General features: G+C 39.7%; 1 protein-coding gene across 1 annotated transcript; it reads right to left on the bottom strand.

The window, feature by feature from the left end:
- Positions 1-2075: 2075 nt before the first annotated feature.
- Positions 2076-14770, bottom strand: MAEL (maelstrom spermatogenic transposon silencer; the record flags this gene model as incomplete). The annotated part of the gene is given in 15 exon segments (XM_080374569.1): positions 2076-2120; positions 2124-2138; positions 2142-2191; positions 2993-3003; positions 3005-3069; positions 3315-3447; positions 5030-5092; positions 6206-6347; positions 6929-6983; positions 7844-7971; positions 8817-8858; positions 9366-9521; positions 11488-11590; positions 13736-13822; positions 14563-14770. Coding segments are annotated over 15 exon segments (1227 nt in total). The 5' UTR covers positions 14695-14770.

Raw genomic sequence — 14770 nt, 5'->3', positions numbered from 1 at the left:
CAGAATAACAGTATCAAAGGGGCTACATCAGGTTAGCATACTCATTCTCATTATATAGATGTTGCAGTTTTCACTACAAACCACACCACAGGCTGTTGCTTATTCCAGTAACACAGTTACTACCCTAGTTAACAGCCCCCTGCCTACAGCATATAACTAGGTCTTCTACAGCTTATGTATATTTTAAGTTACAGGTGATGAAGCAGACATGCCACGGAACCCTAACTCTGTATTTCTCCATTTCTACTCAGACACTTTACCTCTGTCTTAAAGCAATATAATACTTCAAGCATAGCAACAAATCCTTTTAAGGTTTGTGTATTTACACTGATACTGAATAAGTATTTTAATAATAATGAATTCTCTTTATAAGAACTGAAACACAAAACTTTTGTTGCAACAATGACCTCTGAAAATAATTCAAAGATTACAGTTCCGTATGTTTTGAAATGTCAATGCAGCAATGACTGCCAGTTAAGAAACTTTAAATTCGAACAACTATTCCAATGCAGAGAAGCCTTTACCACTACTAAATAGACACATTTATTCCATTACAACATACCCAATGCTTCACAGCTAAATCTCAATCTTAGAGGTTTATTGTCCCTTATCTGGTGAAATTTAGCACATAGAACAGTGTCAAAGAAAGGAAATAGAAAATAATTTAAGAAAATTCAGTGATATAGGCAAACTGTTAGGTAACGGGCATCAAAATGGTTCAGTGAACCTGCAATACTGGAAGAAGGGCTCCAACTGGCCTTGCAGCAACTGTAACACGTTTCCAACTAAACCAGCAATTGGCCTTTTCTGACAAACTGGTCAGCATGATTGAGTTTGTTCATAAACATGCTGCCCTCTTATTTTGATTGGGTTTTGGGTCTGGGTTTTTAATTCTTGTTAGCCAAAAGAATGAACTACCTCATTTTGAGTTTCAGTTCCTACAAGGAATGAAATAAATATCTTCTCACAGTTAGTTGCTATGGAAATAGTATTTCACAACTGGACATCTTGTTGGAACAAAATGTAGAAACAACTCAGATAAGCTCTTACTTCTGAGAATCAGTTGCTTAAAGACACATGGACAAGGCTCAGAAAACAACAAGGCTCAGAAAACAGCTTTTTGGGGACTAGTGCAAGGCTTGTTCCATTTTATGGAGGTCTATCTAACTTCATAGTGATACATCAGTCTCCCAGTTTTTACATGCCCTCAAATAATTATTACTGCTATCTCCCCAATGTGACTAAACTTGTAAAATTAGATCTGCAGATTAATATATCACTTTGAGTTTGATAGTCCTCTCAAAAAAAACCCCAAAAAACCAACCCAAAACACCTACACTCCTCTGCACTCTGTAAGTTTGAGGAACATATATTTTTTTAAACAGAAAACTGATGCAAAGGGAAAAAAAATTATGTTGTAACTGTTCCTGATTTATATAGCCTGTGCCTCTAAAAGAACATTAATAGATGGGTAAGTTTGCCACATTTCTTCCAAGACATTTCACAGAAAAGTCTGGCTTTTTGCTTTGAATGACCACTCAAATTCTTCATGGCTAGAACTGACATTATAGCAAACCTTTGGAGATGGTTATACCTTCAATTCCCCTAGTGCAACCCTTCATACTTTCAATGCTCACCCCCATCATTTTGGGGGAGAGACTATTATACACTGAAATTTTATCTTCCACATGCAGAAAAGGGGAAGGAGGTTATTAAAGGAGAAATAAAGCACTTGTTTAAAGTCGCACTGGCCATTAAAAAATTCTTCTAATCCAATGATCTTGACTAAGCGATCCTGAATTTGGACTCCATGCATTAAGAAACAGAACTAGCATAGCATGCATTTATAAAGAGAGGACACAACCATCAGGTCCCTTCAAAATAAGTCTTACAGTAAATAAACAAAGATTTTTGTCTTCTTTAAATCCAATCGATAGCTTTAGCATTCTAACAAGAACTTGAACTGTCAAGGGTTGCACATAAGATGAAAAACTGCAGTCTGGAGAAACTGCCAGTTATCTTGGGGAAACAAGGAAAATTAGAATGTACAGATGTCCTGGATGTAGAAAAGGTTGTCAAATATTGAAAGACTCTGATAGATCAGACGCACTTTTCAGCAATCAAGTAATTCCTCTTCCTCATGCGGTACTCATTCCATAAAGGGAAGTCTTCACACCACGTGGAGAATCACCTATTAAACACAGCCGGCAAATCAAATCAGCCTTTAAAGTGTGCAGAAATTAATGGAATTGTTCTTCATATGCTGTGCAGCTGAACCTATTCAACAGCTCTAATACAAAAGGTCAGAGAGAGAGGTTGTGTCTTCTACAAACACCAAGAGCGTAAGATCTCATGATTTAACTGGAACAGTTTTGAAGTTTAATTCAGCACATATTTCATATGCAAGAAAATAAGCTGCCAACTCGGAATTCTTAAAGTTCTCTCTTGCAAACTTGATTCTGTTCTTCTGAAGATTAGTCATGAACTGCCCAGATGAAGAGAGCTCACATGCCTTCTATCAAACAAATTCCATCTCCAAAAAGACAACTTTAAATGAGCAGTCTTTATAAACCAAGTTATAACAGAATACTTGCAATAAGTACCAGTTGAGTCTGCAAATGTGATTTAAGAGCAAGGAGAGTATTTTAAAGACAGCCCTGACTCAAAGCACTGAGGCATATGAGAATGGACTTCACATAACAAAAAAAATGAGGGGATATAAACTAGAGAGCAACATTTGTAAGAAAGAACAGATTTTGAGAGACCTTTTAGACCATAAGATTGTGTCCAGTAAGAAAAGGGCAGCTCTTTATGTTTAAGTCTTCAGAAATTCTGTGAAATCCATACGCAGTAATAAGTGCAGCTGATTCAGAGCTGTTTAAGCTTTATGCCACTGACATGCAACATCTAAGTCTAGAAATTTGAAAAAGCAGCAGTTGGATTAAGTTTCAACATGTCTTTACCCTTACAAATGTGAAAGCTTCAAACTCACAGTTAGAAGAAAAACTCTTGATCCTGACTTGGAGAAGCAAAATGTCTGTCGCATCCAGAACCTTCAGCCTCCACCTCCTGTATAAAGAAATAAACATTCACAATAATATGTGTCTTCTAAAACGCAGTACACAACTATCCACGAAACTACAAATTATGGTCAAAAATCACAAGAAATTACCCAGCTAGTGATTATTTTTCTTTCATCAGTCTGCCCAATATATGTTACAAAAGACAGTATCCAAAGAACTAAGCTGAAATTGGCAAGTTTGAACACTTAAGGAACTAGAAATAACACAGGGTATCAGTTTAAAGAATCTGACCTGAAAACATCCAGCATCCAGCATCACCATCTTGGTATTTCCACTTTCACCATAATCACAGTCTTGAAGGGGCATGTGAGCTGCTGTCAGTGAGACTCCATACATACTAGATAAAGATTTACTGATGCAGTAACTTCACCAAGAAAAAAAGAAAACAAGAAAAGTTTGGCTAAGAAGGCTGTGATGTTTATGTATGGAAGCACAGCATTTTTAGTTCTTCAACTGGCAAACAAAAGCAACAGACTCAAATGCACAGAGCAGATGACAGAGGGCAGGACATTATTGCAGCAGCTAAATAGTTACCCTGCATCCTTCCAAGACCACCAGACTTATTCTACAGCTACACATGAAGTGAAAACAACTGCTTCCCCACACTATCAAATGCAGTCACACCTAGAAGTGTGAAAAGCAACATTTCTTCTTGCAAGGCATAGCAGTCCGTAACAAGATTTTTTGAATGAAAGACCATTCATTATCATCTCTCTCAAAGTGCTACTACTACTTAGTGAGATCTTAAACAGTACTCCCTTCTTTCCCAGCTATTTACTTTCCCTTTCCCCACACCAAAAAAGATGACAGAAACTTATGTATGTACATTCTATGTAAGGCAGTATAAAAAAATTTCCAAAGTAGAGATATACTGGGAATTTCTCACCAAATACAGGTATACTAAGTCTGAACAAAACCAGTGAATTCTAATGTAATTAACTTCTCTCAACTCTCCAATAGTAAGTGGAGGTAGTGAAAGGATGACTACAGAGTGATGGCCATTACTATCTGAAAATTACTGACTGAAACTGACCTTTATGAATGTGGAAACTGACCTTTACCAGTGAGGAATTAGAAACAACTGTACACAGGTTTGGCTGTGGGAGTACGGCAGTATGAGAGCTACTGAAGATTGCTTGGTCCTACTTCTGAAACCACAAGTGCCAATGACTGCACCATGTTGTGCCAGAAACAGAAGGTCAGCAAAATATCTGATGTTTAAATATAATATAATAAATAAAAAAAATATTTCAAATATTTCAAGTGACTAAGACCCTGAAAAATTCTCTAAAGAAGGAAAGAAAATTCTGAAAAGTCCCTAACTGGCATATAAATAGAAGCTTTTAAAGATACCAGACCAGAGAAGAAAAGAACTCGGGAAGAAACATCTCGAGAAACACAGAACGGCAACTTTGGTCCAGCTCTCTGACTGGCCAACATGACAGTGTAAGATGAGAACTGGCTTTTCCTCCCCTGTGCCTAAGGATGCTTAGCACAGTTACTTCCTTAAGGACTAAGAAAAGTGAACATTGCTCATAAAATGTAAGCACTTAAAGAATGATTGTTTGTATTTGCTTTTGTATTTTTATTGTTGTCAAAAAGAGTAAGCAAACTGGAAAATTCATTAGCTTCTAATAGTTGAATCACTAGGTCACTGGAAACGAAACCTTGGTCACAGGTTTCTCCCATGAGAAGACAAGTTACCCAAGGTAGCTATACAATACCACAGAAATTACACTACATCTAAGTGCTAAAACTTACAGCATAGTGCTAAGCCACATAAACAGCAATGAAAAGTGCAATTACAACAAATCTTGGGGGGAGGGGCACGGGGAGGGAATAAATAAAACTCAAGATCTAGAGCTACAGTGCTCCAGGCAGTCAGAAATGCGCATCTATAACAAAAAAAGTCATCATACTGGAGATAACTCCTTAGCAATACTCACGCAATTTTCTTACAGGATGCCAAAGCACACCAGAGTATATCATTCTCTTCATGCCACTCGCATCTACATGAAATGAAGCTCAGTCTTATTTCAGAAGCTTTTACATTGTTAATCAACATTAATAGTTGGTCTGGTCAGAAGGAACAGGAACAAATATTAAAGATGTTCTCTTTTTGTCTCAGTGACCATACAGTATCTTTAAAATTGCAGAGGATCAGTATTCAATAACTAAGTTCTAAGTGGTTTATGCAGAGTTAAAAGGCATGCTTAACAGGCAACCTGCTTCATGCTGAAGTAGGGAAGGGAGAAAAGAAAATCCTAAGAGAAAAAAAGAAATTAAAGGTAACAATTTGAAGTTTCCCATTCATGCAAAACAGTTGCTCTCAGTACAAGCATCCCCACTTTCCAAACGTGTGTTTCAAGTACATTTTCCCATTCTTGTTGAGGTCTCCCTCTAGTGTGAGGATACTCATGGAAACCGAGTACACCTGACTATAAAAAGATAAAGTGACACCAATTATGCCAATGGATCTTAAATTCCACACATACTATAAACAGACTTCCAAGAATAATCTTTTTTTTTTTTAATCTACTAAAATTTAAGATCAAATTATTGGTTCTTACTTAAAACAGTAGCAGAGGAAAAGCTAAAGTGTATTTTTAAGTTAATGGCAAAGCTTTACTGTTCACAACACAAATGGGCTTCCAGATGTATAATAAAGAACATTCGTTCCGGAAGAAAAAAGACAGGATCTAGCTTAATGCTTACACTTGAGGACTTGATTTACACCACTGGGAAACATCCTTGTCACTCATCACAATAGCAGCATAAGGCATTTGATGTACAGCAACAGCCAGGTCCCATCCAAATTACATTCCTACAAGTCTGAATCTTCTCACTTCTATGATTTCCGGTTAAATACTATAAATATATTTAATTCCCATTTTCACCCTCTCTTTTAAATTAGGCCTTAGACTCAGTGTTAAAAAGCCATCTACCTTTACACTTCTTTTGGGAAAGTATTTTTCATTTCCAGTTGTATTCATGACGTGACAAGAAGCATTTCTGATTAGAAGGCTTGTAAAACATCCTAGCCTAGCAACATGCAAGCTCTACGTAGGGCACGAAGACTCATCAGGCTAACACACGTTTCCACAAAGAAGAATCCAACATACCTGGTATTACTGGAGAAATTCCACAGAAAGACATCCAGTTCTCCATACACCCAATTCTTGGATGGCATCTTTTGGTATTTCTTCTGGTACAGTTTTGTTAGCAAGTCTTCTACAGTAAGAAGCTCCAGACGGCTCTCAATGCCTATAGCTCAGAGAAAATCCAGGTCAGGAGAACAAAAGTCAGTGAATATTCTGCTCAACTCACTTCTCAGTCAGTCCCTGTTCACTGCCCAGCCTCTTACCAGAGCATCAAAGCTCTCCTAAATCTTATCAATATATTCCACAAGTGGTTTAATAAAACCTGCCTTCTTAGCCAAGGGGGTCATCCTATCTTCCCATAATTTTCCCCACTTCAGTAATTAGGTATCCTAGTTGTGGACCATCTCTCCTCAGAAGCTGTTTGTTTTCCCATGTGTTATAATATGCTCGCTTTCACATTGATCTCACTGCCTCTAGTGCTCCTTTAACTGACTGAGCAAGAAACAGTGTATGTTATACTACAGATGGGCTCATTAGCCAGTCAGCTAATCATCCTGCTGGTTTACTGTCACTGATGGGAAGGAAAAGAAGAGGGAGAAGCACACAAAGTAGTTCTAGCTACCAGTACCAGCTTTTATGAAACCTTTGAGACCCAAAGATTTTCAGACAAATACGGCTGTCCATGCTTACATAACCCTTATTTCCTGTGGGGCAGGAGGAGGCCAAAAATGATCCATTTCTCACCTGTGAGGCTAGCCATCCGATTGAGACACCAGTTAATTCTGAATCTGTCATTAGACTAGGGGAAAGAAAGTTTCTGTCACATTGAAGTACAGTATATAATTCTCACATGTGCACAACTCCTGACTACATCTGAAAAAGTCACCTCCAACAGAAAACTCAAGTGTTTGTGGGACAGAGCATACACCCTTCATGAAAGTTATCTTGACGAGGAACAAAATGCCACAAAGGCTTTCCAACCAAACCCCAGGAAAAATTCTGGACTAATGTTTGGGGATGGGTTAACCCATACTGCAGGTACCTCCATTAAGCACTCCTGAGGGTTTTTTTTGTTTGTTTTACACATACTTCTTCAGAGCCCTGTATTTATGGATGGAGCTCAAGATCTCGACACTTCCCACCTTTTTAGTAATTAACATTAGGCTTGAGTGGAATCAAAATGCAATATACTTGTCACGAAGCTTAAAAGCCTCTGCATCCTAAAGTTTTGTTTTCCTCACTGGCAAGTGAAATTTGATCAAAATTTAAGATGGACAGTATTCTTATGGGGAAAGAGTCGTAAAAGCATCCCTTAAAAAAGCAGGATTGTGTGACTTATTTAGCACAATCAGTCTAAAACAATCTTAAAAGCCCTTAACCTAAGTCAAAACCATGTCAGAGATAAAGTTAAATGTTCATCAGCAGACTAGAGCCAGAAATGCAGGATGAAAATAAGAAAACAGAAAATTAGGTCTCTGCTTTACAAAAAGGTTAGCTTTTAGGGGCCATTTCTTCCTGCACAGAGCTGGGGAACTTTGGAAGTGTCTTTTCCTACTCATTTGCACACTGATTAGGTTTTAAAGTAAAGTATCACCTTAGATATCCAACAGAAGTGAAATCAGACGTTTTGATTTAGAGCATCTTTGACCTTGACCATACCCTGCAGTAAAAGTGAGGCCAAACACCTCTGGCTGGCTGGGCAAACTCAAGAAGTTCCCGTAAGACAACTGTGTAACAAGTACGTGAAAGATGAAATCCAGATACAGGGATCTTATGAGTGGCATCACCTAATGAAGGGAGGGAGGCAGAAAAAAAAAAGTCATGAGAAGTCCTGTTTCCTTGAACGACAGAATTCCCTCCTCTTTGTATTTTTTTATATACACACAAACACACACACACTTCCTCTTCTCTACAGGGACCATCTGTGATTAAGCTATCAAAACCTTGCTTCCCTCAGCAGAAGACTGGCGGGTTCAGGCTGTGAGCAAACACATGCACTTACCCCTTTTAAAAGACCATTATCTAAGTATTTCACATAGGAAAACATGGGCCAAGTTTGTTCCCTCTGTACACAAGGGGAGGAAGTGCCCTAATAGAAACAATCTGAAATCTATAAACACTACTGAAGAGTCACAAGGGAAACAAGGCAGGCCAAGCCAGACACAACAACCGTATAAATAATTTAACTTTGTTGTTACATGTAAAGCTACAAAACACTTTTAAATACAAACTAGTACCTTTCAGTTACCCTATTATGAACTAGCACTTCATGCTAAAGACATACACAAGGACTGTCAAGGGAAGGACACTCTGCCCAGATGGGCTTGAAAGCATTTAAAGCTATACAAAGATGTCCTGTTTAAGAACATACTGCAGTTATTATTGAATTAAAGAAGGAAAACAGAATACAAATAACTCTGCCATTGACAAAACGATTTTGGGTGAAGTGCTCTGCCATTTCTGGGTAAAAAAAACATAAAAGGTGATTGTGACAAGCTGTCTGTTAGTCCTTGAAACTTGGCAAGTTCACAGAAGGAACTGCAGACTTACAAAACATTTGGACAGAGATCAGATAAGCTGAACCTAAAACTGTACAACCTGCATACCATTATTTTTCTCCATTGATACTCACTAGCAGCCTGGCAGTGGTACCGAAAACCACGTGGTGGTACTTCTGCAGAAGAGCAGGGGAGACGGAAGAAAAAGAACAATCATCCAACATCCACAATGACAGATTTTTAAGTCTACACCATAGTTTCATGCAGAGATAGGAACAGCTTTATTTTCCTTTGTGGCCTTGTACAAGTGCCACAACCATTTCTTAAAAAGTTATTTTCAGTTATATGTATTTAAAAAAAAAAGTATATTGTATAGATGTGTTTAGGTCCAATCAAGACGAACATTTATTGGCACAAAATATAAAGCACAAACATCTGAAGGTCTTCCCAGATTTATTCCCCCTCTTTGAAGCTTCATGCAGTTCTGATGCTTGAGCCCATCTCTTCAGAAACAATCAGCACTGCTCCAATATTTAAAGAAGTCAAGCCACATACAGTCAAAGAAATAAACCTGTCTTAATACCAGAAATCTAATCTGGGCAGCAGTAAGTAGACACTAGAAAGCCTCCCTCTTACGCCAAAAAAAGATGAACTACTACTTGTCTCCCTTCCTTGGAACTCACCTGGATCTATGAAGTGGTGGAAATCAGCCATTATACCATCCTGTAGGGAGTACCTGACACACCCGATCTCACAAGGAAGGAAGCGCTGTTCACAGTGGGATGGCAGCTTGCCATGGCTGTAAATGTTCACGAAGTAGAAGATGTCTGTGACCACAGCTGAAAGCAAAACAAAAAACCAAACCACAAAACTAACACTTCCAGAAAAGCCACCAGACGTTACAGCAAGTCCCCCTGGCCTCACCTCACCCAGTGAAAGCTTTGGTGCGCTTTATCATACGAGTGATTAAAGTAGGGTAATGACCAAGTAAAACATAAGCTCTTTCTCTGCATCAGAGATGACAAGGTAACTAATGCTTATGCAACAGTTCAGTTGTATCTATAGTTCTGGTATGCCTTCCACAGCTGCTACTGTGTGTAGAGATCAGGGCAAAACACACCCAAAATAAAAACAATTGTCAAAAAATTAATCCCCAAACCCACAAGAATGTTAAAGAGGCCTGGAATTCAACAGGAACTACTTAGCCTTTAGGAAAATAAGGTTAGAAAAGAGAAGAAAAAATCAGTAATGGCAAAACAGCCTCACAAGCTCAGTTCAGTAATTTACACAAGTTAAATGAGCTGGCAATAATCTTCTAGGGTAAGAGGAGACGAGAAGTCTGCTAATTAAAAGGATTGCTTCTCCTCCGCTAAATGAGCTCCCCAAGAAGGCAGCAAGAATACCCAAGGCAAGTGTTAAGAAATAAATTTATCGTTTACCGATTTAAAACATATCCAACTATGAAAAATATTTCATAATACACTTTAATCCTTTCCTTCACGAATGTCAAAGTGTTCTCACTGAAGTTTAAGGTAGCTATTTTATCCTTATCCTCAAGTTTTGCCCCTCATCAAAAAATCCTGCTTGTTCTAGTAAATAATAGAGATGTATAACTGTTTTTACACAGAAACCATGCTGTATGCCAGACTTCATGGCATTTAACATCAGCCGCCCTAAGCTTGAATGCTGATGCTCTCTTATGTGGGTCTTAAGCTCTACCAGCTGCAGGGTCATAGGAAAGATACCTTTCCTCCTACCAGAGTTTCAGCTGCTCTGCTTATGAAAAACTGGATATAGCTACAGGGAACCATACAGGACTTAGTTACCGAGAAATACTAAGGAGCAGCATCGTAAAATGCATCTCAGTTATCCTTTATCATTATCCCTCTCATTCAGTTTAAAGATCAATTGTGTCAGCTCAAGCCACCATGACCAACCTCATCATATTTGCATCACAGTGACAAGGCAGCATGACCTCTGGCAGGCAGGACACTAACAGGTATTACACTTCTCATAGAGCAACTCTTTCTTGTCCCTCCATAACCACAACAACATGAAAATAGTTCAAGACTTGCTGGGTAAAAGGCTTGAGCTGAGACTTAACACAGCAAATAGAGCTATATATCAACTGACTGCTTGACTATCTTGTAAGCACTACCATTTATCATTTTTCAGGTTAATATTCACTGGGGAGCACATGAGAGATGTGTTCATTATTCAATTCTAATTAAAACATTCATTTGAAGAGGGGGTGCAACTAAGAAAGGTTTAGTTTTCAAGAGCTCTTTCAATAAAGTAGTAAGCTAGGATGTTACAAAAGCACTGACAAAGAATGTATCCCCTCCTTTATTCCCCCAGAAGCCAGATCATCATTTTATTTAAAAACTCTACCACACAAATTCTTAACTTCAGTGTCTAACAACTCTTCACCCTTTAAAATTGGTACAAGTATTCTTTCATGCTGAACTTGGATTAGGCCTTGTAAGTCATAAACATAGGAGCTAACGAATTACCTTATACTTAAACCTTGAAATATTTCTTGAAAGAATTGAAAAGAACTATTAGTGGCTATACTCCCATCAAGCTAAAAAACAGAGGACAGAATTATTTTGGAGGGGGGCGGGAAAGTTGCAATGACTTCCCTCTATACTACAAAAGACCTTTTTACAGCGGTTGACCATTAGTTCCAAACAGTTGACAAAGCTATTAGCAAAATGTAAACTGCCTTTGTACAGCTACTATCGAGAGTATCTATAAAAGGCAAGCTTTAATCTACCAGGATCAAGTGCTTTAAGATTACTATACCCTGATCATTCTCCCAAGACATAGAGGAGGCATCTGGAAAAGAAGTAACACTGGGCATCTCTGTGGTCACACAAGAAGGAACCGGATGAGCCAGATTACACATCTGGAAAAAGAGGAGAAAGTTTAAAAAAAAAAATCAAGACAGTCTACTAACCCCCAGTGAAGTCCTTCACTCCTCGCCCACTAACAGTTATGGTTAGGTGGAACAAGTCTGCAGTGCATACACAAGTGCCTGTGTACCTGCAGACCAGGAAGGCGAGATTTCTCTTCTAACAAAGAGACACACGTATCTTAGAACTCACTACAACTGGAAAGAACTGCAGCTAAATTTACAAAATGTAATTTAAGAAAAAAAAAATTTTGTTAGGTTCAACCACTTGTCACAGGTGAGGAACTTTTCAAATTGGAGTTTCAAAAATTTTTCCATAAACTTTTTCATAAAGTTTGGCACACATTAGTTGCCTTTGACTATGAGCTGAATTCACAAAAAGCTGATAAAGCCTCAAGGAAGTCATCAGATTGCTCTGGCACAGAACAAGTAAGAGGGGTGCGTATGCCATTAAGCATTGCAAATCCATGCATGAACAATTAGCTTTTAAGAGGACAGGAAAAGAAATCTGGCAGGCTTACAGAATTCAATCATTCAAGATCCAAACTGGGAATAACAATCCACATCTAGGCACACTAATTCCAGGTGACTACTACAGCCAAAGTTCATTGATTATCAGTTTGAACTATTTAAAATGAAATGAGGAATTAGTCCCATCCAAGTAAGCTTAGGTCACCTCCAAAATATGACCAAGACCTTTCACTACACAAAATAACTGTGGTTGTCTGTGTACAGGGCTATGATTAATAAACTGAGATCACATATAATCTCATACATACACACTTCCTTATTTCCACTGACAGGCAATGAGGATGATGCTTTTTATTTTGGTAAAGCAATTATTCCTTTCCCTGATTACAGCTTTCTAAAATGCTACCACTTGTGGAAGGAAATACAGAAGCCTCCATTTATGACTTAATTGCCATTTCATGTAGCTCTCCATTACACATGAAAATGGAGCTTCATTAATTACATACCCCTAGCCTGCTAAATAACACAACGACGATCACATTTTACACAGCTCTTTCCCATACAGGCAGGCTCCCAGAATCGGAAAAAATTGCCTAACATCTCCCTACTAGTCTAGATTAACTAAATTAACTAATCTAGATTTACTAGTTACTCCAAACTATGATCATCCTGTCATTCGCTCTAGCATCATGTGTTTTGAAGTCCTAAATATTTACTCCCACCAGTAATCTGTAGATCACAGTCAATATCTAGTAATACGGGATAAAGAAGTAAATGCAGTATTATCCATTTACTCAATCAGGCTCTTTGCTTTGACACACCAGTTTTAACACTGCCATCCAAGACTGAATAAAATAAGCTTTCTGACACTTCACATAATTCAAATTCCAAAGCAAACTATGCTTCAAGGAACTGCTGGGAGACAGAGAGACAGACAGAAGGGAAAAAAAAAAAACCCAACCCAAATCAAAAAGGACACACATATACCTTTTCAAGACAGTAAACAGTAGAAAGGATCTGTTTAGCACTATTTCTGACCACACCACATTCAGCTTAACCTAACTGCTTACACTTCTGTGTTGTGGGATTTTGTCCTCTACCACAGCATTACTATTCTCTCCATAATCAAAGGAACCTAAAAATAATGGCAAGGTATAATTATTCTTTTTTTTGCCTAGGTTGCAACATTTCATTGACCTGGTTCCTCACACAGCCACTCAAATGTCAAGTCAGCTGTGTGCAAGATGTGTTTCCAGGCCATCAGACGAGAGCCATCTAAATTAAGAACATCCACGAAGCAAAAGCAACATGGACCTATGACCAGAAATACCAATTTACAGTATTAGAAATGAAATAACCATTGTTAAGTCAGTCACTGTAAAGTATTGTTAAACATAAACTTAAGTTGTTAGAAAACTGTATTTCACATGGTAAAAGTGCCTGCAGGAACAACCTGCGCTGCTTTAAAATGGTATATTCTCACCCTCAGTTCAAACCAAAACAATTTTCTGCATAGCCTTTGTAACGGTATGGGCTACGACAGCAGCCGTTACCTCCAGAGGTTGGACACTATGGAGAACGCACTACCATAACTGACCAAACCCCAACATCCCTTACGCCCCCCTCTTATGTAGCTACATAGAAGGGTGTTCCTTTACCAGCACTTACCTCTTCTACTGCCTTCTGAGAGCGTTTCCTTTCATTCCACTTACGAACCTTCTCTGTATACACCCCCTTTTCTTCCTTAGTCAATAACTTGAAGGAAAGCAAATTGTTAAAAAAAGGGGGGTTACTGCTTCCTTCTAGTCGTCCCACAAACCAACAACCTCTTAAAGAGTGCATTTCCAAAGGATGTTATCAATACTTGGCAAGAACTGCAACTGCTAACATACTCTTAACACTTTCAGTACCTTTCCCCCTAACAAAGGCAGAAGCTTTGATTGAAAACACCTAGCGAACACATGCTCTTGAGCATCTTCAGGCAAAGACAAACTAGCACCGCTCCACCACAAACAACGTCTTCTGAAACTACTCTTGCCAACCAGGGATACCACTGCCCATTACACACAAGCCAGAGCTAACCCCCAGGCTGGAGCTAACCCCCACAGCTGAGGGGAGGCCCATGTAACTTGCCCTTCTTATCTAGAGCCAGCTGTGACTACTCAGGGTACCCATCTGAACCACTCAACCCAGGCCTGCTGAGCCACCGGCTACCTTACCCTCTGAAAAAGGCCAAGCTGACATTTTTTCCCCCACACAACCTACACAGGGGCACCACATAGATCCACCAGGTGGGTGCTGGCTCCCCACCAGTGAGCAGCTGAGCCGCTACATAACCCACAGCCCCAGCACGCCACGGCTGGAGCAGGTGCAGGCCCGTGCCGCGGGCCTCCCCGCTGCCCTCCCCACCATTAAGCTGCGTTAACCCGAGGCCGTTCCACCCCCCCGCAGGAGGCCGGAGGGGCTGCGGGAGCCGAGAGGGCCCTTCCCCTCACCGCCCACGCCTGGGAGCAGTAGGGGATGGCATCAACCACGCGGCTGACGGGCAGGCCGCGCCGCTGCAGCTGGGGCAGCAGGTCGCGGACGAAGAGGCAGTAGGGGCTGAGCGAGCCTCTGCGGCCCGCCATGGCCGCGGCCTCCCCTCGCCAGGCCGACAGGGCGCGGGGGCTGCACTCAAGGGCGGGGCGGGGCGGGGCCGCGTTT

Source organism: Falco punctatus (assembly GCF_963210335.1).
Source record: "Falco punctatus genome assembly, chromosome: 2".
NCBI lineage: Eukaryota > Metazoa > Chordata > Aves > Falconiformes > Falconidae > Falco > Falco punctatus.
This window is presented reverse-complemented; position numbering and strand designations above follow the sequence as displayed.